This window comes from Carcharhinus amblyrhynchos, chromosome 1, assembly GCF_965287045.1.
Source record: "Carcharhinus amblyrhynchos chromosome 1, sCarAmb.v2.hapA, whole genome shotgun sequence".
NCBI lineage: Eukaryota > Metazoa > Chordata > Chondrichthyes > Carcharhiniformes > Carcharhinidae > Carcharhinus > Carcharhinus amblyrhynchos.
This window is the reverse complement of record NC_137324.1, coordinates 164,403,562-164,426,589: the sequence shown is the minus strand read 5'-3', so window position 1 is coordinate 164,426,589 and position 23,028 is coordinate 164,403,562. Positions and strand designations below refer to the sequence as shown.

General features: G+C 41.2%; 1 protein-coding gene across 1 annotated transcript in view; it reads left to right on the top strand.

The window, feature by feature from the left end:
- Positions 1-23,028, top strand: part of evc (EvC ciliary complex subunit 1) — a 46,601-nt gene that overhangs the window by 14,644 nt on the left and 8,929 nt on the right. The window contains exons 8-18 of the mRNA XM_080194904.1: positions 1,460-1,618; positions 5,290-5,506; positions 7,709-7,857; positions 9,054-9,152; positions 11,440-11,652; positions 12,046-12,155; positions 14,838-15,048; positions 15,592-15,792; positions 19,342-19,486; positions 21,701-21,812; positions 22,643-22,769. Coding sequence (XP_080051030.1) covers positions 1,460-1,618; positions 5,290-5,506; positions 7,709-7,857; positions 9,054-9,152; positions 11,440-11,652; positions 12,046-12,155; positions 14,838-15,048; positions 15,592-15,792; positions 19,342-19,486; positions 21,701-21,812; positions 22,643-22,769 — 1,743 coding nt within the window. The remainder of the gene's footprint in view (positions 1-1,459; positions 1,619-5,289; positions 5,507-7,708; positions 7,858-9,053; positions 9,153-11,439; positions 11,653-12,045; positions 12,156-14,837; positions 15,049-15,591; positions 15,793-19,341; positions 19,487-21,700; positions 21,813-22,642; positions 22,770-23,028) is intronic.

The following is a 23,028-nucleotide window of genomic DNA, read 5'->3' as shown; positions in this document are numbered from 1 at the left end:
CATTGATGGTTATTTATACTTAGATTGGATATATGGCAACTTTCCTTTCAAGAAATGCACCAATTCACCAGTATTATTCAGTAGCATCATTCAGTGGAAATGGAGATGTAAGTGCTGACCGATACATCAGTTCACAGTTTCATACAAGTGTGAGAGCACATGCTAAATGACTTTACAGCACTAACTGTGAATATGACATGTGCACAAGAGCTTTTGAACAATTGGAATGTTTTCCTGGTGTTGTAATTGTCTCGAAGGGCAAAGTTTTACACCACCCCATAAGCCAGTTTGCAGGTGGAGTGAGGACCCTGTAAAGTTCTTCTGTCTGGCTTACCCTGACATGTCCACAATGCCACAGTGGGACCGGCAAGGCCGAGGCTGGCTCACCTGCCCTTGCCCCAAATGAGGCCATTAAGAGAACAATTAGTGGCCAGTGAAAGGCCATTTCCCACCATTCAGCCTCATTTTTCAGGATGGCGTGAGGAGTTCAGGGAATGGGGGTGGGAAAGCCCAAAGTGACCCAGCTTTGGCCTCAGTCATCTCCATCCAGATTGAAGGGCAGAGGTGCAGCCTCCAGCCAATTGGAGTGTTAAGTCATTCCAGGGCAGCCAATACTGTCATGGATCCATTCCCAACTGACTCTTCAGCTCCTGTTGAATCAGTAAGACTAGCCCAATTATACTATTTGCAAATAGGTGCACCAAGACCTTTCAGATACTTCAATTCCCAGCTTCTGTGCGGAGTATATAATAGTATATTATTATACTATTACCATAAGTACAAACCTGTGATCTCTGTGTTGCCATTTTGTGCCTATTCTTCCAGTGTGCAGCATCACAGAAGTTTATTTATTAGTGTACAGGTAGGCTTACACTAATACTGCAGCGAAGTCACTGTGAAAATCCCCTAGTCGACTCCAGCATCTGTTCGGATACACTGAGGGAGAATTTAGCATGGCCAATGCACCTAACCAGCATGTTTTGGACTGTGGGAGGAAGCAGGAGCACCTAGAGGAATACCACGCAGATAACGGGGTGAACATGCACACTCGGCACAGACAGTGACCCAAGCCAGGAATAGATCTCATGTCTCTGGCATTGTGAGGCAGCAGTGCTAACCACAGTGCCACCCCATTGTTCTTATCGGCCCCGCTTGTCATTGAGTAAGTTTATTGCATTACAACCTCATCCTGTAAACCCTATGGTCATAAAACTATCCTTGCAGTTTGCTTTTTGTATACAGTGAGGGACATTTTCAATGGTACAGACTTTGTGATGCATCAGAAACTCTATTCTCAAGGACTTTATTTAATCAAGGTTGAAAAGGTTTGTGTTGCCATTGTCCTTCACCTGTTCTGCTATTATACTTCCTGGTGAATGTTTTTATTCCAGCAGGCTCTCTCAGCCAGCAGAGGTAACTTAAGGAAGACAATTAACATTTGTTTGTGTCTGTTGTCCAGCTCAGTGGATTCTTCCAGCAAATTGAAAGTATCCGCCTTTCCCTCTTGACTCATTCCAAGCTCCCTAAGGTCACTGTGCAAGAGATAATGAAGAACATAAGTGAAAACATGTCGCAGGTGGAGAGTCTACTAACTGACTGCCTTACATTTCAAGTAGCGGTATGTATAACCAAAAAACAAACATTCCAGGGCATTTTTGGAGAAGGGTTTTATACCTCGCATTCGCAGCAATGACACAGGTTCATCTGCAGCAACAAATTGTGTGATGGAAGCTCTTGGTAATTTAGTTCTTGCCAGCAGACAAAAAGTCGCCCAGGATACTTGGCTTGTAGCCCAGTTGAGTGGAAAGTGCAAAATGTTTTGAACCAGCAGCCCTTAAAATGCTGCAATGCAATGTAAAAATGAAAATAATGGTAGGTAAAAATGTTCAGAATGGCACTTTGGAAACATACATTTGATGATGTTTAACTGACAGGAGGTGTTAGAGAAAGGATGGCTGCTCCCAACATATGCCTTATCTGATTTTTGTGCCCAAAGCAGGCTTCTTGCATTCACAAACTGGGTACTCTGCGTGTTGCGGGATTTCGTTTTGCAACTTTCAGCTACGAGTGGGCAGAACATACGCCCAATAAAAGCGATACTTGGGACCATTCTTAAAGGGAACTTTTGTGGGCCAGCTTCCACTGCATTCAAAGGGAAGTGTGGAAGTTATATTCCTTGTACAAGGAAAGTATACCATTTGCCCCTGCTTTGATATGTGTGCATTGTGAACTGCCGTAAGTGGCATTAGTTTTGGGATAGCTTGGAAGAATCCAGGCGCATGAATATATCCAGCTGTGGTTATTGTCACTTCACTGAACAGTCACAAAATGTCTAAAAGTCATCCTGTACCACATTATAGAACTTTTGTGACAGCATGTCTTGTGAAGTAGGTGGTGAAGACGGGACCCTTATTACATGTGTGAAAGGATCTTAAAAATGCAGGTCATAGGAGTGGGTAAACACCTGGGCTGTTGTTGTATGGCTGTTACTGAATTTTATCCCACTGCTAAATCCAGCCTGCAAGCTTCTTTGATCCATCCCTCACTTTTCACGTAAACACCCAAAGTGGTTAGAAATTCAACTCCAATGCTGAGGCAAAACAAGCAATACTTAATCACAAAGTTTTATAATCAATTCCGTTGCAGTCAGTAGAATTAAATATCAGACGCTGGGTAGAATGGGGGACTGATCCAAAATTACCTACTTTGCATCACTACCCAAGAAAAGTTTCTGCCCCAAAGGAGATTTCATTCATTATTTGTTTCATTTAGAACTAAAACTAAACATAGTTGAAATCAATTTTTTTGCGTTTCATTACACAAGAAAACCAGGGACACGTGAACAATACAGTTGCAGCCTTTTAAATGTCCTGGATTGGTCAGGCTAGAAGAGTTTGCTCCCTGATAAGTGGTTTGCAGCCAATCAGAGGCAACCTTTTGTATGGATCGGTCCCCCATCTTGGAAGTTGAAAGAGCTCATGCTGGAATTTCCCAATTTCCAAGCTTCAAGGTAGGATGGGGGAGAAGAGTGCAAGGAGGGAACTTCAGCTTTTGGTCTTTGGAGGTTTTTGTGTACTGGGATTTCAGCTTTTGAGCGTGAGGGTGTTGAAACATTCTGTATGTTTGTGCTCACGTTTCTGATCATGCAAACTGCTGACTGTTTTTGACTTGAGTTTCTGATTCCCGACTTGGAAAGGCTGGATGTAAGGGAATTAAATTGTGCAACATGTTCAGAATCCCTAAATGAAAGTCCAAAACTAACGTTTTTGCCTCTTGAAGTTTATTCAGCAACCCCTAGTATAATGAAAAGAATGAAATGCTCGTCAAATAAATCCCCAAAATGTTCTTAGAGAACTAGCCACTTGCTCATAATTCATTGACCTGAGCAGTCAACACAGTCGTTACCTGACACCTACGTGTCCATTGTTAGTATGAAGCTGGATTGTTGTAGGCTGGCTTGTTGCTCTGAGATTTGGAGAAGTTATGAACAGAGCTGGACCATCAGGGGACAATGTCTCTTCTGACCTTATGAAGGAGGGAAGGTCTTTGATGAAACAGCTGAGTATGGTTGGATTGAGTATTATTTCCGGAGGAACTCCTTCAATAATGAACTGGGGTTATGATGATCTGCCAGCAAAAGTCAACTGCTTTTGTATCAAGTATGCATCCAGTTTCGTTTAAGCTTTACTAGAGCTCTTTATCCTGTGCCATACACCAATGAAAGCTTCCTTGACATTGTGACAATAGTGTGCCTTTAAGAACAGTATTTAACTTGTATTTTTTTGCAGTTTTTTTCAATCAGATTCTAGCGTTTTATCAGCACCATTTTATCTGCAACTAGTGTCCCATATTCTTACTGAGGCAGTATACAGAGCATTATGTTTGTTTTTAATCTGATCTAATGCAGTGTCCTGGGGTTTTATGGTCCTTTAGGGACTGCTGAGTGGAGCTTGATTTGGGGATGATTGACAGGTCAGATGATGCCTGGGGACAGGATTTTTCCACGGAGAATTCCACGTGTTTAGTTTTGATTTTCAAGTAGTAGCTTGAAGTAGAGAGCAGCCACATGGCTTCTTCTCTCTCTTTTTCTCTGGCACAGGAGTCTTTAGTTTCATTTTCTCAGATGCTGTTTTAAACTTGAGATAGAAATTAGTGTCTCTTGTTTTCCCCTTCTCTGGAGTTAGGAATTCTACTCTCTGTGAGTTGCTGTTGGAAACTGGTGGAAGCAGGCAGTGTCTGTGTCTTTCTATCTCTCTATTCTGAGGCTTTTTAGAAAGTTCCAGGATTGGAAAGCCTCAGAGACTCAATCCAGCATTCAAAGGGTCAATTCACAGCAGATGTTAAAAAGCTGAAGATCCAGTATCACATAAGCATACTTGCTTTTTGTGTCAAGTCTAGAAAGGGGTGTATGTTTATAGGATGGTGGTTGACTTAGAACAACATAGCTGGTTGGTAAGGTGTATACTGTATCATGTTTGAATCTAATAATTGGTGAAAGTTATGCTAATCCTTTAAATTATATTTTAACTGTGTTCTTAAATAAATTTTTGTTTGGTAAAAGCTCCCTAGTGGGTCACTGAATCATACCTGGAGTGAAACACCTTATTCTCACCCATGCCAAATTCAAATGTAAAAATGTAGAATCTAGGCTATCATCATAAAACACCTTAGAATTTCTGACCTGGATATTAAGGGGATTTTTTTCATCTCTCCTCTAGCATTTTAGCTCTTTCCTTGCCCCATGTCTATATCCTGGTTTTGATAAGGTCTGAATGAAAGTAGTGCTGCCAGAACACAAACTGAGACTCAGCAAGCAGGTTAACATTGTGTGGGTATTGCCGCATGGCATGTCTGATGCCATTTTCCATCATTTTGAATCACCCTGGCATTATCATCCACTTCTCTGGAGATGTAGAGATCTGTGAATGTGTCACCCAGTGGCAGTGCAAAACTTCTTGCTGTCTTCCAACTCCCCTCTGCAAGTCAAAACTACTACTAACTTCAAAAATAGTGTTGCTTCAATATTTAAACTTTTAAAAGTTTATTACAACCAATGTATTGCTGATGCAGTGTTGGACCATCCCTAACAGATGATCGTATACTGCATCGAAGTCCGTTTAGTGAAGTTATACCCTCCATATTACAGCTGTGCATCAACTTGGTACTCGCCACAACCCATGCAAGGGAAATGCCTGATAAGGATTTGGATAGCATGTATAAAAAGTTAAATTTAAATTAAATCATTCAACGGCTAGCTTTTTAACTGGCATGGTTATGTTCTTATCATAGGTTATACTGGATAAGCTATTACGTTGGGAGTTCATGGCAAAAACCCTTCATTCCTTGAAGTGGCTTGTGCAGCAGGAGAACAAAGACAAATTAAAGACTGTGACGTCAGTGCTGAATACTCTTGCCAGGGATGGTGAACTGGCTTTATGGCAAAAAGAACAGATATTAGCCAGATTGCAAAGTTCTGTTCAAGACAGTGTGGACACTTACATCAACGGTAAGGTTAAAAAGGTAGCTCACGAGCAGAATTGTATGGACCAGTTCCAGGACCACTTTTTTGCTGACTCGGGGATATCACTTCCAAGTGTCAAAATCTGAAGAGATGTGGGGCCAAATTATGACAAAAAATGATTAAGTGGCATCTCTGGTGATGAAAGCAGTGAGAACTCCATCAGTGGTTCAGCACAATGCAGATGGCAACTTACCTACACTTAGTCATTTTTTCGGGGCTTTGGAAAAATTCCCACCAGCAAAGGCAGAGAGATCTGCAGGTCGTAAAGATGTCAGCAAGATCAACTCTTTGGAGACCAGAGTGACCTTTTTTTCAAGGGCACTCCAACCTCATAGTAAAGTTGAGGGTATTTCCGCCCCCTTCCACCTCCACCCCCCCCCCCCCCCACCTCCCGATATTGCAGCACCTCACAAACTTGGGGAACACCCCCACACTTTACCCTGGAGGAGCAAACTCCATCACCCAAATATACACCATGTAGGCATGAGGGTGATCCAGCCCTCCTGACCCCATCCCCCCCCTCCCCTCGCCAGCATCAGGGCCCTTGCTACCAATCACCGATATTATTGCCCCCTCACCACCTCCCCCCCCCCCCCCCACCAAGTGAGAGAAACCCCACCTTGAATTTGCCGTTCCCCCCCGCCCCCCAACTTCAGACACCACCCCCTCTCATGTCCCACCCCCGCCACTTCAGGCCCTGCCTCCATGGCAGTTCCAGCCTGGCAGTGCCCCTTGAACTCTAACAGTATCAATTGATTGGCACTGCCATGGTGCCAGAGCTGTGCCAGGTCACTGCCAAGCCATGTCCCTAACTAGCTGTGGACTTCAATGACCTCTGAGCCCCTGGCATGGGGATCACGGCTGGTCACTGTTTGTGGTGACCATTAATGATTCGCACCGGGTTCCTGTTGTACCAGAGGGTCGGTGAAGCCTGGGAGTCAGTTGAATCTGGCTTTAAACAGACCCTATACGCTAATCAGACTACATTGGCATGCGTAGGGCAGGAAGAATGCCAAATGGGGTTCTCACTGGCACAGCTTACGTCTGACCCATCTTGCACAGTTCTTTGGCCATTAGACAATTTGCACCACGGTGCACGGGGCTGGAGAATCACCCCCATGGATTCTACAAGATTAACGATTCACTATTCTGGGTAGAAATGATAGGGTTGAGCTCCTATTTCATATCCTGAGGACATTAAGAACTTTTTAATTGCAGGCAAGAAATTCTAAATAAACCTGCACTTGTAGAGTCTGAAAGGTAAAATGAGGATGTGCTTTTGGGCATTGTCGTTTCCTCCACTGTTTAAGTGGACACCACTGATCCAATATTCTGCCCGTAATCTGTAATTTAATTTAGTCAGGGCAGAGACAAACAGCACAGCCTTCAAACTCAACTTGATGATACCATTGCCTGGAGGACCTACAGATGTAATCCCCCAGAATTCAGAATGTGAATGCTCCCGACAGCTCAGAAAAATATTATTTTTTGGGAGTTTTAGAAGTTGGCAGCTTTATTCTCACGGGTAACCACTTGGAATATTCCCTGCTGTATCACTGTTCACAAGGAAACATGAAGATGTTGTCATCATGTCAATCTTTACAAGGGAAGCTAATTTAAGAAGTAAGCTGTCATTAAAATTTGACTTCTGCTCCAAATTGTAAAGTAATGCTACTGAAATCAATCTGGAAGTTGTAAGCTCTGAATATTGCTTGAGTTCTCCTGATTTCCTGCTCCAACTGCAGTGGCACATCTGGTGGAACCACCATGCCTAACTCTTTACTCAACTCCATTTGATGGTTCCTCTGATATACTACCAGGGAATATGCATGGAAATTGCTGACAAAATGAGTAGGATTTTACGACCTCTTTCGTCCCAAAACTGGAAAATCCTGTCCATGGTCTGCCCCCTCAACTGCATCAATTCCCCTGGCAGACAAAATGATTAGGTGAATTGGCTATGCTAACTTCTCCCTCAGTGTACCCAAACAGGCACCGGAGTGTGGCAACTAGGGATTTTCACAGTAACTTCATTGCAGTGTGAATGTAAGCCTATTTGTGATAATAAATAAACTTCAACTTTACGGTAAAATTACAGCCAATAACTTTGATACACCTTAAATGTTATTTGAACCTTGAAACATTTCTATAACTTGTATCCACATATAATATAAACAATTCTTACAGAATGTGCAAAACAGACCAAAGAGCTCATTTTGGAAATGAAGAGCAAACACAAAACCTTGATGAAGCGACTCGAAGAGACACAAAGACAAGAGGCAGCTAATATGAAAGATCGGGCAACAGAAATGCTTTCTGCTGACGAGTTTTTTCAGGTGAGACTCTAAAATCCTCTTGGAGAAACTTGTTACAGCTAAGTGTGGGAGTTAACATATTGGGCTCAAACTCTGTTTTTAGCATGAGGAAGTAACTCCATTATAACAAAGCAATCACTGGCCTATTTAAGGCTATCCTTCAGCAAGCTCGTCCTTCATTTGTTTGCTGAATTTGTGCATCATTACCATCCATAGGGAACTTGTTCCATTTACATAATTAGCGCACTTTGGAGCATTAAATGACTGCAAGGCAGCCAATATTAGCAGGGATTGTTCACCAAGTCCTTGGATGACGGGAAGGCAAACTCTATCATCTAAAAATTCCTGGCCAAAATTGGAAATGTGTTTCCTGAAACACTGTTTTCTTCATGAGCATTCTGGTTGACTGTATGCCAATGTCTCATCCATTACTATGCCCATTGATAGACCACCAGGTTGACTGAATCTTTGTTGAGGAAATTTGGGACATACAAGTTAACCCAGTTCTACAATTTAATCCTGCAAATTCTGTGCTCAGAAACAAGTTTTAAAAAAATGACAGAATAGAGCAGAACAGAACAGGGCGGCACGGTAGCACAGTGGTTAGCACTGCTGCTTCACAGCTCCAGGGTCCTGGGTTCGATTCCCGGCTCGGGTCACTGTCTGTGTGGAGTTTGCACATTCTCTTCGTGTCTGCGTGGGTTTCCTCCGGGTGGTCCAGTTTCCTCCCACAGTCCAAAGATGTGCAGGTTAGGTTGATTGGCCATGCTAAGAAATTGCCCCTTAGTGTCTAGGGATGCATAGGTTAGAGGGAATAGTGGATATAATATGGAGGGATATGGGGGTAGGGCCTGGGTAGGATTGTGTTCGGTGCAGACTCGATGGGCGGAAGGGCCTCTTTCTGCACTGTAGGGTTCTATGATTCTATAGAGGGGTGATTCTATAGAATAATAATTTCTTATTAGTGCCTTCTTGCTGGATTTCATTGTTGCAGAAAGAAAATGCTTGTCTCTGTGAGATAGTTGTGAACTATATGTTGTGCCTCAGTTCTGCTGAAGCAATGACATAGTATAGGCGAATCTTAAAAGTAACATTGCCAAGAGGTGTTTAATTCCTTGTTCATTCTGATATTAATTCTAACAGGCAGATTGCGTATAGGCAGTCCAGTAGTTTGTTGATCCCATAACACAAAATAATATAGTTGTGAACTTTTATAGAGTTTCCATGAGCTTGCAGAGAGGCACAGGCAAAACCGCTGTGATGTGCAGGATGAAGAGGATCACCTTGATGTCGAGGCAGTCACCGAGCTATGGGAGGTGAGAGTCCAGTCTATCCATTTCATAGAATACCCTTCTATAGTTAAACAAAATTTCACTTTTTAGTACGTTTTACTAAAATATTCAAAGGTTTGATCCTGTTGACTAATACCTCAGGAGTGAAAGGTTTTGAAGGCATTCAAGCATAAAAGAGGTTTTTTTTTGATTGAGATGGAAGGATATGATTCAGCATTTTTACCTTGTGAAGGTTGGGACAGTCATGGCCCTTATAGCCTCCACATTGTGTACACTACCATATACATTGTTATCTGCTGATTAAATGCTTGTAAACTGATAGAATCCATATCATGGTACATTTTGAAGGTCAATTATATCAATGAGGTGCACCTCAGGATAACTACCAAGATACAACCTCAATGAATCTTCACCACTGATCCTACAGCAGAATATAGAATATAACATTAATGCTGTATCCAAAAGCAAAAGTGCTTCACCAAATCAAAACTATATCAAATTTACCCGTTTAGCCAAATTGTGCTAATTCAGATGAGATTGGGTATTCAAGGAAGTAGGATTTTTTTTTTTGCTCTCTGGTAGAATCAAATATTTTCATGACAGTTATAAGGTAGATTAAGACGGGGTCATTGTTGGGAGTAGAGCTGCCTTAGCTTCAAGACAGAAGTCACTGGATCTTAGAAGTTTATAGCGTAGGAGGCATTTCAACTCACCGTATTTGAGCTTGGTTCTTGCAGAAACAATCTAATGCTCATATCACTGCCCTGTACTATCTCTTAACCGAAGGATAGTGCAGTATACCCTAATACAGCAGTGTGATATTTCTCTGTACTTCACCTGCTAGTCGTCCTTGTGGTTTGAGTGAGGCTGACTGTATAATACAACATGAGTTGCAGTAAACTAAGTCTCATACTGTAGACTATGGAGGCGATCTTGAGCCTACGCTCTCCGTACATGGCAATGGCAGTGGGGGCTCAAGATCCAGCGAATCTCGGATATCACTAATCTTGCCAGTGAGATCGCGATTTCTGATTTTCGTAGTCCTTCGATGTCAACCTGATTTCAATACATTGTAATAAATTTAAATATAATTAAAGATTCCCCTCACCACATCTTCCCGAGCAGGCGTATTTTCAGATTCATGTCGGTGAAGTTTACAAGAGTTACACCTAGAAAAGTGAACCTGTCTTAGGGATCCCCTGGGGGCATAAAGGTGAGTATTGCTCCCATGGGAGAGGGACATTATCCAAGCAGTGCCCTGGCACAGGTTGGCACCGCCAAGTTGGCACCATGAGACTGGTGAGGTGGGGGTGAGGTTATTTATTTCTTATTATGGCATCCTTTCAAAATAGCGCCTCAATATCTCAGTGCAGCTGGCTTTACCAGCCTGTTTCGGTCCCGCCTCTCAACATGATGGTATGGAACATGCCACCTCTCCGCCAGATTTGTTTTGACAAAATATCAGAAGATCTGGAGAGGAAACCTGCCTGTTTCCATGGAGAGAAACAGACTGGTTTTCAGTCAGATCCTGACACTGTCAATTGTTGGTAAGATTCCACCTATGTTGTACGAGTAGTCACGTTAGATTAATATTGTTTCAACTCATTTCACATTGGATATCATAGTTGATAATCTGGGGAGACTTTTCTATCACTGACTAGGTGAAGGGATAATGTACTATCTTTCTATGTCATGCAATCCTTAAATAACCCATTAATTTCAAACACATGTTCGTGAATCTTTATATTTTCTAGCGAAAGAAAAATGTGAAAACATACAGTTGACATTTACTGGGATAATGTTCTAATTTCTTGCTGTTGCTTTGTAGTCATAATCATTAGAGGCAGAGACTAGAATTTTAATCATAGTCTGCACATGATTTTCCTCACCATTTTGGTCAGATGTTTTGTGTATGACTTGTGACCAAACTTTGCTTGTGTTTTGTGAGTGAGGGTCTAAAGAACAAAGAACAGTACAGCACAGGACAGGCCTTTTGGCCCTCCAAGCCTGTACCAATTGTGATCCTGCGTAAACTAAAACTTTATGCATTTACGGAATCCATATCCTTCCATTCCCATCCTATTCATGTATGGTGTTCATCTTCAGTTTAAAGTAAAAATGAAATCCTTTTAATCACAACCTTCAGATGTAGAGGTAAACATGAACTTGGAGAGGTTGGATTTTACTCTGCAAAAAAAAATTAAGTTGAAAGTAATTTTTTTGTGCTTTCCTCCAATGAGTTCAACCGAAGAAATATGGAGCCATCGTTGTTTTAACAACGTAACATAATAAAAAATGTTGTATCACACAGAAGCTGCACTCTGCCTCATCTCGAACCCTGGACAAATCGATCAAGGATCTTTTCACGGAAATCCTACCAAAGCTAACTGGAGTATCTTTCTCTGCAATGGAATCTCTTAGAAGCCGCCTGCAGCAGGATCTGACAGCAAGGAAACAGACAGCAGAAGAAGAAAGAAAGCAGCATTTGAAACAATTCCAAGAAAAACTGGCCCAAATGAAACAGGCATGTAAAATTAATTATTTCCAATCCCTATTTTTGTTTTTAATTTTCTTCCCCATTTTGTTTTGGTTATTGCTACTTTGCCACCACCTGTCAAAAGGCTGGACAGATGACCTGCCTTAGACTTCTTTTTCACTCGAATGCCTGGTTAATTAATGAGTAAGCTAGAGTGACTTTGACAGTTTTGTTACAATGATGGAACAATAGGCACTCCTGGAACATCTTAAGTCTTGCGCTGTCTGAGCAATATTTTTCGTGGAAATTTTGCGAGGAACTTATTTCTGAAAGCCTACGCGTTAACTGACTTTTAATCTAATAGTTTGGCTGATGAGGTTCATACTGGTTATGAAATGAGGGATTTTGTATACAAATCAATCTCTTTATTGCAAAATTTAGGTATGGCTAGACGAGCAAGTACTTAACTCGGTGAGACAGAAACAGCTGGCTGATGTGCAGAAGAAGATCATTCAAGGTTTCCTACTGAGGCAGAGTGGCCTAGATGAAAAGTAAGTGCGAGTTATTCAAGGTTTACCAAGTTGGTAAGTTACTCATGCCCTTGTGAAATTCAGTGACACCAGTAGTATCTCCTCTGTTTCTTTTTCTTGATTTACTTCTATTTCCTTGAATATCCCACCCTTAACAAGTTTACAGGAAGATGATAACATGTTTAAAAGTAATTCCAAGCCTAACATTGACACTCTGGCTATGACCATCTGGTCTTAGGCTGCTGTGCCATACCACATGGTGCAACGGTTACTCAAGCAATCTAATATTCTTTTTCCCTCCTTTCCCAAGTGCATTGATTCTTACCGGAGCACAGTTTCAAGATGGAAATGTCCTTCCGTTATTTTGTCCAATTGTTTGTTCTTTACTTAGAATGGATCCAAGTGTGGGTGAGGCCACACCTAGAGTATTGTGTGCAGTTTTGTTCTTGCTCTCAAGGGAGCGCAGCGAAGGTTTGCCGGGCTGATTCCGGGGATGGTGGGACTGGTGTATGAGGAGAGATTAATTAGGGTTGGGATTGTTTTCGCTGGAGTTCAGATCAATGAGGGGGTGGGGGAATCTCATAGAGACGTATAAAATTCTAACAGGACTAGACAGAGTAGATGTAGGGAGAACATTCCTGATAGTGCGGTATCCAGAACCAGGGGTCACAGTCTGAGGATTCAGAGTAGAACATTTTGGACGGCAGTGAGGAGACAGTTCTTCATCCAAAGAGTGGTGAGTCTGTGGAATTCATTACCACAGGGAGTAGGTGATGCCAAAACATTGAATGTTTTCATGAGCTGGCTGGATATAGCACTTGGAGCAAATGGGATCAAAGGTTATGGGGAAAAGCAGGATTAAGCTATTGTGTTGGATGATCAGCCATGATCGTAATAAATGGCGGAGCAGGCTCGAAGGGAAGGAAGAGGCCATTTGGTTCTATCTTCTCTGTTTCTAACTATAGAAAACTTCAAAATTAAACTTGATTCCGTCCTAACCTCATTTCCACACATGTACTTTCATGCATTTCCAGCAGGAATCATTGGATAATAATCTGGACTGCAAACTATTACTGTTTTTTTCACTTCTCCATTTTAAAGCTGCACATTGTGCCCAGACTGGGTAGACTTTAGTTTCTCTGGCTACAACTAAACTGTCTTTATATGCCCTGTTTGTGAATAGAACTTCCACTCACCTGACGAAGGGCAGCGCTCCGAAAGCTAGTGGCTTTTGCTACCAAGTAAACCTGCTGGACTTTAGCCTGGTGTTGTGAGACTTGTTACTGTGTTTACCCTAGTCCAATGCCAGCATCTCTATATCATTACATCTAAACTGGACAGATCTTTTATCTTCTAAGCCACTACTTTAGCGCTTGTGTTTATTCAGCTGTTTTCTTAACTCTGACCCTCCTCTTATTGATTACTTTAAGACTCAGTGGATAATGATATAATAATAATATTTTCTGTTTTTCTTATGTCATTAAAAATGTCTATTATTTCAGTGTACACAAATTATATACTCTCCATTTCCTTTGATCCTAATGATATTCACTATTGTGTTTGTATGTTCATTCTAGTTGTGTTTCAGTGCTTTGACATATTAATAGATTCGTAACACTGCGCCTGATGGTTTCCTGTTAATTATTATTTAATTATTAAACTGAATCAAGCACATTATATCTTAATATCATAAGACAACAATTTAACACATTGCTATATCTGTATCATTCTGTTCTCAGTCATTTTGCCTGTGATAGCTATTTGTGGTTTCTCCTGAATTTGCTTCATCCTAAACTGTCTACATTCTTCTTTGTCCTATCCCATTGATTCATCCTGATGTGCGGTGTTGTTCGATTGTGTGTACTCCATTGAGTTGAAAGAAAGAAATTGTGTTGAAAAAAGTGTTCCAAATTGCATAACAATTTGTGAAATACTTCAAAGTGTAGGTATTGTTACTTTAAAAGCAAATGCAACAATCAATTTATGCACAGCAAGACTACACTTTTAACAACAAGGTGAAAGAACAGTTGATCTGCCTTTTATAGTGATGTTTTGAGGGGTATGTGTTGGCCTGGGCATGGAGAGAATTTCCTTGTTCTTCCTCAAACATGATCATAGAATCTTTTACATTCAAATAAACAGACAACCAGAGTTTCAACTAATATCTTCTCTGAAAAATGGTACATCTGTCAATGCAGCAGTTCGTCAGAAGGGTCAAAGAATAAAGAAAATTACAGCACAGGAAAAGGCCCTTCGACCCTCCAAGCCTGCATCGACCATGCTGCCCGACTGAACTAAAATTCGCTACTCTTCATGGACCGTATCTCTCTATTCCCATCCTATTCATGTGTTTGTCAAGACGCCCCTTAAAAGTTACTACCGTAGCTGCTTCCACCACCTCCCCGGCAACAAGTTCCAGGCACCCATCACCCTCGGTGTAAAAAAAAACAATCTGCCTTGTAGATCTTCTTTAAACCTTGCCTCTCACATCTTAAACCTGTGCTCCCAAGTAATTGGTCAATTTGGAGTCTGTGATCAAGTCCCCGAGAGCGAATTCTACGGCTTGCACATTATGCCAGTCCTCATCTGACTCAATTATCTTTGTGTGTCCGAGACATTGGAGGAGCTCTGACTCTAACGGTCAAACGTTTACTGAATTATCTACAGGTGTAACCGTTTTTTGTACTTGCTTATTTTTTTCAGGGTTGCCAAACACATTATGCTGGAGCACAAGGTAGCTTTGCAATCGATGGTCAGACAACTAACTCTGAGACAGCTTAGGCTAACGATACTCAAAGAAATGAAGCTTTTCAAGACAAAATGTCTGCTGGATGAACTTGGAGAACAAAGGACAAAAGAACTACCCATTTGGGACCAGTGTGATGATGAGAACGTGAAGTTACAAGATAATATGGTACAGAAAAATTATTTGCTAATTGTTTGTCAAGTCTACCAAGGATAAATATTCAGTATTCACAGCTGAGCTTTAATTTTCAAGATCATAGAATAGAATTCCTACAGTACGTAAGGAGGCCCTTTGAACCTCTGCCAACGACAATCTCACCCAGGCTCTATTCCCATAACGCCATGTATTTACCCCACTAATCCCCTTGAAACTAAGGGGTAATTTTTAGCATGTTCAATCCACCTAACCTGCACATCTTTGAACTGTGGGAGGAAACTGGAGCACCCAGAGAAAACCCATGCAGACATGGGGAGAATGTGCAAACTCCACACAGACAGTCACCCAAGGCTGGAATTGAACCTGAGTCTGTAAGGCAGCACTGCTGGCCACTGTGCCACCCCTAATTGTTAATTTTGTAATATTAAACACAAATCTAGAAGAAGGGTTTTATTGTACATGTTCAGATTGGGGCAAAGTAAACCATTAATTATTTATCTTCATAGTTTATTGATTTATAATTTGAAAAGTTCTGGATCCTGTTTATTTTTCAAGATGTCTAAATTCTCAGAAGAACAGGAGAAGCTGTGTCAAGAGGCTGAAATACTAAATCACCAACAACTTGCTGCAGAAACCCAGGCATTCGTGGACCTATTACAACATCACATGGAAAGAGTCATTGGTCGTGTTCTGACCCAACAGGCCAGAGCGCACGCCCTAAAACAGAACCATGATGACAACACACAGAAACATCAGGTAACATTCATTAGAAGTTATCCATAGCTATGCGAGATCAGTGCCAAATTTCAACTCTTGTAGTCCAGTTTAATGCAAAGTGTGCTCCGTGGCTGGCTTATACAGCTGAAGAACTGTCATTTATATTTTACTGATTTCTGTATACCTTATACAGGGTGGAATATTTACCGAGAGCACTGATATTTATTTGGGTTGTAGCAGATTGTCAGTAGGTTTTGGCAGTGAGTAGAATGGTAAGTTTACTTTAAATGTAGTGAGTGCAGCAGTTTAAAGTAGGACTTGTACACATACTTTCGCATTCACTTATTTCCAAATAAGTTGCCTGATATAATGCACTGGATACAGTAGAGGGTGCTGTACTGCATAAAACAAACTGCAGGCAATTCTAGCATTTTAGTGATAGTGTAATAGAGGTGAAAATGGAATGGAGTCCTATCATACATTGTGTTCAATTGGAAAATCAGGGAGGATGTATAACGGGACCAATCTGATATCATCCATTTTACATCACTTTTTTGAGTTTAATAACTGGCAGTTCAAATTTATGTTTTAAACTTACTGGTCTATATCTAGATCGTAACACAAAAGGTACATTTCTTCCCACTGCCTTTGGGTTTCAAGTCAGTGTCTTGTAAAATCCCCAACATGAATCGTTCATACTAAAGGCAGTGTTTAAAAAGCCCTGTAGATAAAGCCGATTGTAATCATTTTAATATGTTTTAATTTCTGCATGTACAAAATTTCATAGAGGCTAGGGAGTGAATTTTGCATATTTGTTCTCCAGAGCATAATGCTTTAACTGTGTTACGATCTAGATAGAGACCAGTAAGTTTAAAAAATAAATTTGAACTCCCAGTTATTAAACTAAAAAAAGTGATAATCTTTATTTCACATTTTCAAAAAAAAAAACCTTTACAAGGGTTAAACTAAGTAGGCACTTTTTGTAAACTTTACACTTTGTTCAACTTTTACTTCCACCCATAAATGCCCATATAGTTTACAGAATCTTGAGAGTTCATGCACGTCTCCTGGGACCAAACCAAGGCATGCCACAGCTCTCGAGAATTCACTTTGATTCTACTTAATGTACCAGCTGTTGTCCTAGGTATACAATTTCTTGGGATTCTTTCAATAGCAGTCAGCCTGGATGACCCTCCAACTCTCCTTCACTGTGTCACAATTGTGGACTGCACAGCTCAAGTATAGATCTCACTGCACTCTGCTTGGCTTTGTGGCTTCAAATCAGAAAACACCCTTGGTTTCCGATATCCCTCTGATCCCGATGCACAGCTCATGTAAAGCTGCAACTACTGATGGTCTTCTCTCTTCCAAGCACCAACTGCCTTATCTGGGAAAAAAATCACAGTGACGACACCCAAACTTCAACAGACTCCCACCCTGTGTCACTTATCACTATAGCAACAGGGAACACCTGGAATGTTGGAGTGAATACTTCTCATCGTCCTAGCAGCACAGTTTCCTTTTCCCCGTGGTTCATAATTATCTTAGGGACATTTAGCCAACTTCTCACACCAGGAATTTTCATTTATCTTGCATTTAATAATTTTAATCCTCAAACTAAAAGTTATACTTTGAAACACACCAGATATAATATCAGATATTTCTAATAACCATCAGAGAATTCAGATGCAGAGGTCAGTCAATCCTTCAATCCCTCAAGAATTTTCTGGAAAGCTCCTTGCCAGAAACACAATTTTAGAAAATCTACCTTTATGGCAATGAACTCTGCAGTTTCTATGAACTAACTGGCATGAAATTACTTTAATGAGTTTCTGTTCAAATTCCCTTTGATATTTATGATAAAATGTTAGATCTCTGTTAAATATTAAACTGTGTTAAAAGCCACTGAAGTAAATGAAGAGCCTAATTTTCTTTGACATTAGGTGAGGTTTATCACTTTACCTTTTAGTGTCGCAAGTAGGCTTACATTAACACTGCAATGAAGTTACTGTGGAAAATCCCCTAGTCGCTGCACCCTGCCACCTTTCGGGTACACAAATGGAGAATTTAACATGGTCAATGTAATTCTTTACACCAATCTGAGGTCTCTGATTCAAGGAGATGACCATCATCCTAGTACCAAAGAAAAGTCAGGCAATGTGCCTTAATGACTATTGTCCGGTGGCTCTGACATCCATCATTATGAAGTGCTTTGAAAGGTTAGTCATGGACCAAATCAATTCTGGCCTCCCAGATTGCTTGGATCCACCACAGTTCATGTATCATCGCAACAGGTCCACAGAAGATGCCATGTCCCTAGCCCCACATTCAATCTTGAAAACAGCTGTATAACAAAGCAACCAACATCAGGCTATTTATTGACTACAGCTCAATCTTCAACATTATTATTCCTACAAAACTCATCTCCAAACTCTGCGACCTGGGGCTCAGCTCTTCCCTCTGCATCCTAGACATTCTAATCTTTAGCTTAGGCCAGGCAACAGCACCTCTTCCATGATCATCCTCAACACCAGTGCTTTGTAAGGCTATGTCCTCAGCCTCTTACAATATTCTTTGTACACCTATGACTGCTTGGCCAAATTCCACTCCAACTCGATTTTCAGGTTTGCTGATGACACCACTGTGGTGGGCCAGATCTCAAACAATGACAAGATGGAGCACAAGAATGTGATAGAGAATCTGGTGAATTGGTGTGATGAAAGTAACCTCTGTCTCAAAGTCAACAAAATGAAGGAGATAGTCGTCGACTTCCGGAAGCATATGGAGGATGTACCCCTGTCTAAATCAATGTGGATGAAGTAGAAATGGTCGAGAGCTTCAGTTTTAAATTGTCCAGATCACCAACAAATCTGTCCTGGTTCCCCCCCATGTAGACACTATAATTAAGAAAACCCACCAATGCCTCTACTTTTTCAGGACACTAAAGAAATTTTGCATGTCTGACTCTCAGCAACTTATACAGATGAACCATAGAAAACATTGCTTCTGGTTGTATCACAGTTTGGTATTGCACTTGCTCTGTCCAAGACTGCAATAAACTATGAAGGGTCATGAACGAAGCCCAGTCCACCACTAAAACCAGCCTCCCACCCATTATCTCCAAGTGCACTTCCCGCTGCCTTGGGAAAAACTGCCAGCATAATCAAGGACCCCGGACATATTCTCTTCCATCTTTGTCAGTGGGGAAAAAGATACAAAAATCTGAGGACACGTACCAACTGTAACATTACATTCTGCACTCTCTGTTTCTCTACGTGAGGTATGTTTTGTCCATATAGCGTATAAGAAACAACACTTTACATTCCAATGTTTACCAATCATGTGACAATAATAAATCAAATAATAAAAACATAACCAGCATGTCTTTTGGACTATGGGGGGAAACCGGAGCACCCAGGGAAACCCATGTAGACATGGGGAGAACGTGCAAACTCAGCACATAATGACCCAAACCCTGAATCAAATCCAGATCGCTGGCACTAAAGCAGCAGCGCTAACCACAGCTTTTGCACAAGACCAGGAAGTAATTAAACAAATGTTGACTTGTATATATTTGTTTTGTTTTAGAATCTACTAGTCGAGAGAGCAACTGAGAGTGTTTATGTGACCATGGAAGGTGCAACCAATCTTATCCAGAATTATTACCAGCAGACAGAAGAAATCATTGAGGCGTACAGAAAAGACAAAAAGAATCAGCTGAGGCTCATGCAAGGTCTCAATAAGAATTTACTTTTCATTTTTTCCTATGTGAACAATGGATCTGGGTGGGGACGGTTAGTTATAATCAATTTGTAAAGAATCTTCCTCTGTTACTGTGACTTGCGGAGGTTGGTCACACTTTGTGACATGCACGTTCAGTAAAACCTGACCTCAATGGGGAGGACATGTTAATTATCCACAGTCAAAGTAAGCAGACATTGTGGACAACAAAACCAAGAGAGCAAAAGGTATTTCCATCTGGGTGAAGAAAAGATTACCATTTTTATTTAATTAAAGATGCATGGTTTGTAATTCATAACAATGCATAATCAATCAAGTAAGTTATCATGTTATTTGGAAACGTGACTTGATTCACAAAGCCGATATCATATCATCTGAAATATACTATTAGACACAAGTCCAATCCTGGATTAAAACAGTTTAGAAACGTGTTAGGTGTCACACCAGATTTCCTTTAACTTGCATATCAGTTAACAAATTTAACTGCACGTTAGCACAGTGGTTAGCACAGCTGCTTCACAGCTCCAGGGACCTTGGTTCGATTCCCGGTTTGGGTCACTGTCTGTGTGGAGTTTGCACACTCTCCTTGTGTCTGCGTGGGTTTCCTCTGGGTGCTCCGGTTTCCTCCCACAGTCCAAAGATGTGTGGGTTGGGTTGATTGGCTATGCTAAATTGACCATATGTGCATAGGTTAGAGAGGATTAGTGGGTAAATTATGTACGGATTGGGGGTAGGGCCTGGGTGGGATTGTGGTCGGTGCAGACTCGATGGGCTTCTTTCTGTACTGTAGGGTTTCTACGATTCTAAATTTGGAATCTCAATAGAGTTGAGTTATTGGACCAAGACCAATAATGACAATTTATTTTATTCTCTCATGGAGTGTGGACCTTGCTGGTATTTATTGTTCATCCCTAATTGCCCTTGAGAAGAGGCGAAGGGAATGTTTTGTGAGGCAAGTTTGTGTAGGTTTTGCTGATACTCAGTGGAGTTTTGGAAAATTGAGATGTGACCTTATTGAAACATGTAAGATTCTGAAGGAGCAGATGCTGAGAGGGTGTTTCCCCTTGTGGAGGAATCCAGAATGGAGGGTGGGGGTGGTGGCACAATTTCACAAGAAATTAAGATGGAGACAGGGGCCTGAATTTTCAGGATGGCAAGGAACCTATCCCTGCTGACACTGACAGGCCCACTGCCATTTCATGCTCAATTGAGCATTGATTGGCATCATGTGGGACTTCCATCTGCTCTTAAAAGAGCTGTCAACCAATCTGACTGATGGCTGTCCAGCCACAGTGTTGCAGTGATCAGATGCTGTGCCTCAGCCTAAGTTGAGGGAATGCACTTGAGGTAAGTTCTGGGGCAGGAGGGTAGAGGCTGACTGGAGGGGGGACGGTCAGAAGACAAATAGAGTTGGTGTCTGAGTTAGGTTTGGGTGCGGGGGGTGGCATGGTGGAGGTGGGCAGAACTTAGAGCTTCCAGGTCCCAGAGGGAGGAGCACCCTAAATCAGAAGGTTGAACAGACTTTTTAATTTAATTTACTTCATTTATGGATATGGCTGTCACTGGCGTGCCAGCCTTTATCACCCATCCCTAGTTGAGAGTCAACCACATTGCTGTGGTCCTGGAGTCACATGTAGGCCAGATGAAGTTAGGACAAAGATTTCCTTCCCTAAAGAACATTAGTGAACCAGATGGGTTTTCCCGACAATCAACAGTGGTTTCATGATCGTCAGTAGATTCTTAATCCCAGATTTTTTTTTTATTGCATTCAAATTCTACCATCTGCTGTTGTGGGATTCGAACCTGGGTCCCCAGAACATTAGCTGAGTTTCTGGTCTAATAGTCTAGTAATAATGTCACTAGGCCATCGCCTGCTCCTTTTTGTTTTTATGTGTGGTCCCCTCCACCTCTCTCAAAACCACTCCATCTTGACCACACCTTTGATTATCCTCCCAGTATCTCCTGCATTTTTGTTTCTTGATTATGCCATTTGTTGAACCACTTTTGTACATTTTTCGACTCAGAAGTGCTGTAGAAATTTCTTGCATTTTGAAATGAGTTTTCTGATAGCAATGCTGCCTTTAAAAAGTGAAAAGGAGGTTCAGGATTTTAACTTCAAATTTGTAATCAAGTCCTTTGTCGGTCTCTTTGATCAATGAAATGTAGTGAGAATTGTAATTTGAAGTGATGTCTGTTCTTTAAACAGAAACATTTAGAAAACAAAAACTTAGTGATGAGAAGGCTTTGGAGGAGAACCTCAATGCAGACTTAGTCAATGTGAAGACAAATCCTCCCCTACCAAGAAGAATTCAGAACCAGTGAGTAAAATGTTATCAATCAGATGTTAGTGGGATGGGTGGAGGAATTAATGCAAAACCATTCCGTTTGAGGGTAGTATTATTTATGTAACCTGATATGGCTTGCTGCATTTAGTTGATATCATTATTAAAATGCTAGTGTTGCTATCCTTTTTTCTAAAATTTAAAACTGGTGAACAAAATAATTAAGCTAAATTCTGAGTTAATGCTGTGGCTGTCTCCACGCTTCTTCCAGCTCATACCTGTCACCCAGCAATGAAGATTCCCCCACCTGCACCCACCTCCTTGGCGGGCATGGTCTCCACCCAAAGAAAGGTGCATCTGTGAAATTCATTGCCCCAGAAAGTAGTTGAGGTCAAAAGTGTTGTGTAATTTCAAGAAGGATTTAGATTTAGCTCTTGTGGCTAAAGATTCAAGGGATATGGGGGGGAAAGGTAAATATTGATTTTGATGATCAGCCATCGTCAAAATGAATGGTGGAGTAAGCTCGATGGGCTGAACAGCCTACTCCTGCTTCTAGTTTCCGAGGCTGACAGGCAGCTCTAGGAATTTTCCCAACTTCCCATGCCCACCTCAAATGAAAATCCAGATCACTATCTCTAAATGGTAAAGTTTTGCCTGAAAACACTGCAGTGAAGTGTCTCAGGACATTTTTACTGTGTGAAAGGCTTTAGGTAAATATAAGCTGTTTCTGTTGTATGTTTCGGAGAATACAAACAGTACTGTCACATCACCTCGAGGCCCAATGTCTGTATAATTTACAAATTGGAAACAGAAGAATATTTAATTTCGAGATAAAGGTCTCTCTCTTTCTCTATTGCTGCTAATAGGTTGGTGCTACAACAGAAGAGGACTAGATCCATGTTGTTGCTTGAGCAGGAGTCACACATGGAGTTCGTAAAGCAGAGGACAGAGCTGCTTCATCAGCTGAAGGAACAGGTTGACAAACGCTTAAAGGTAAAACAGTGGTCACCAATTTTAATTGATTAATGCTTCCATGAGTCATTAATTATCTACTGTTTAGTGGGGAATTAGCTAGTTTAAAATATATAGACAAATAGCTGTTAAAATATTAGAAATCAGGTGCACGTGTCAAATATTCAGCTCTAGTTATTAGATTATGTGTATTTGCTTGTAAACAGCAACTGCTGTATAAGGCTCTGGTTAGACCCCATTGGGAATATCGTGAGCAATTTTGGGCCCTGTATCTAATTAA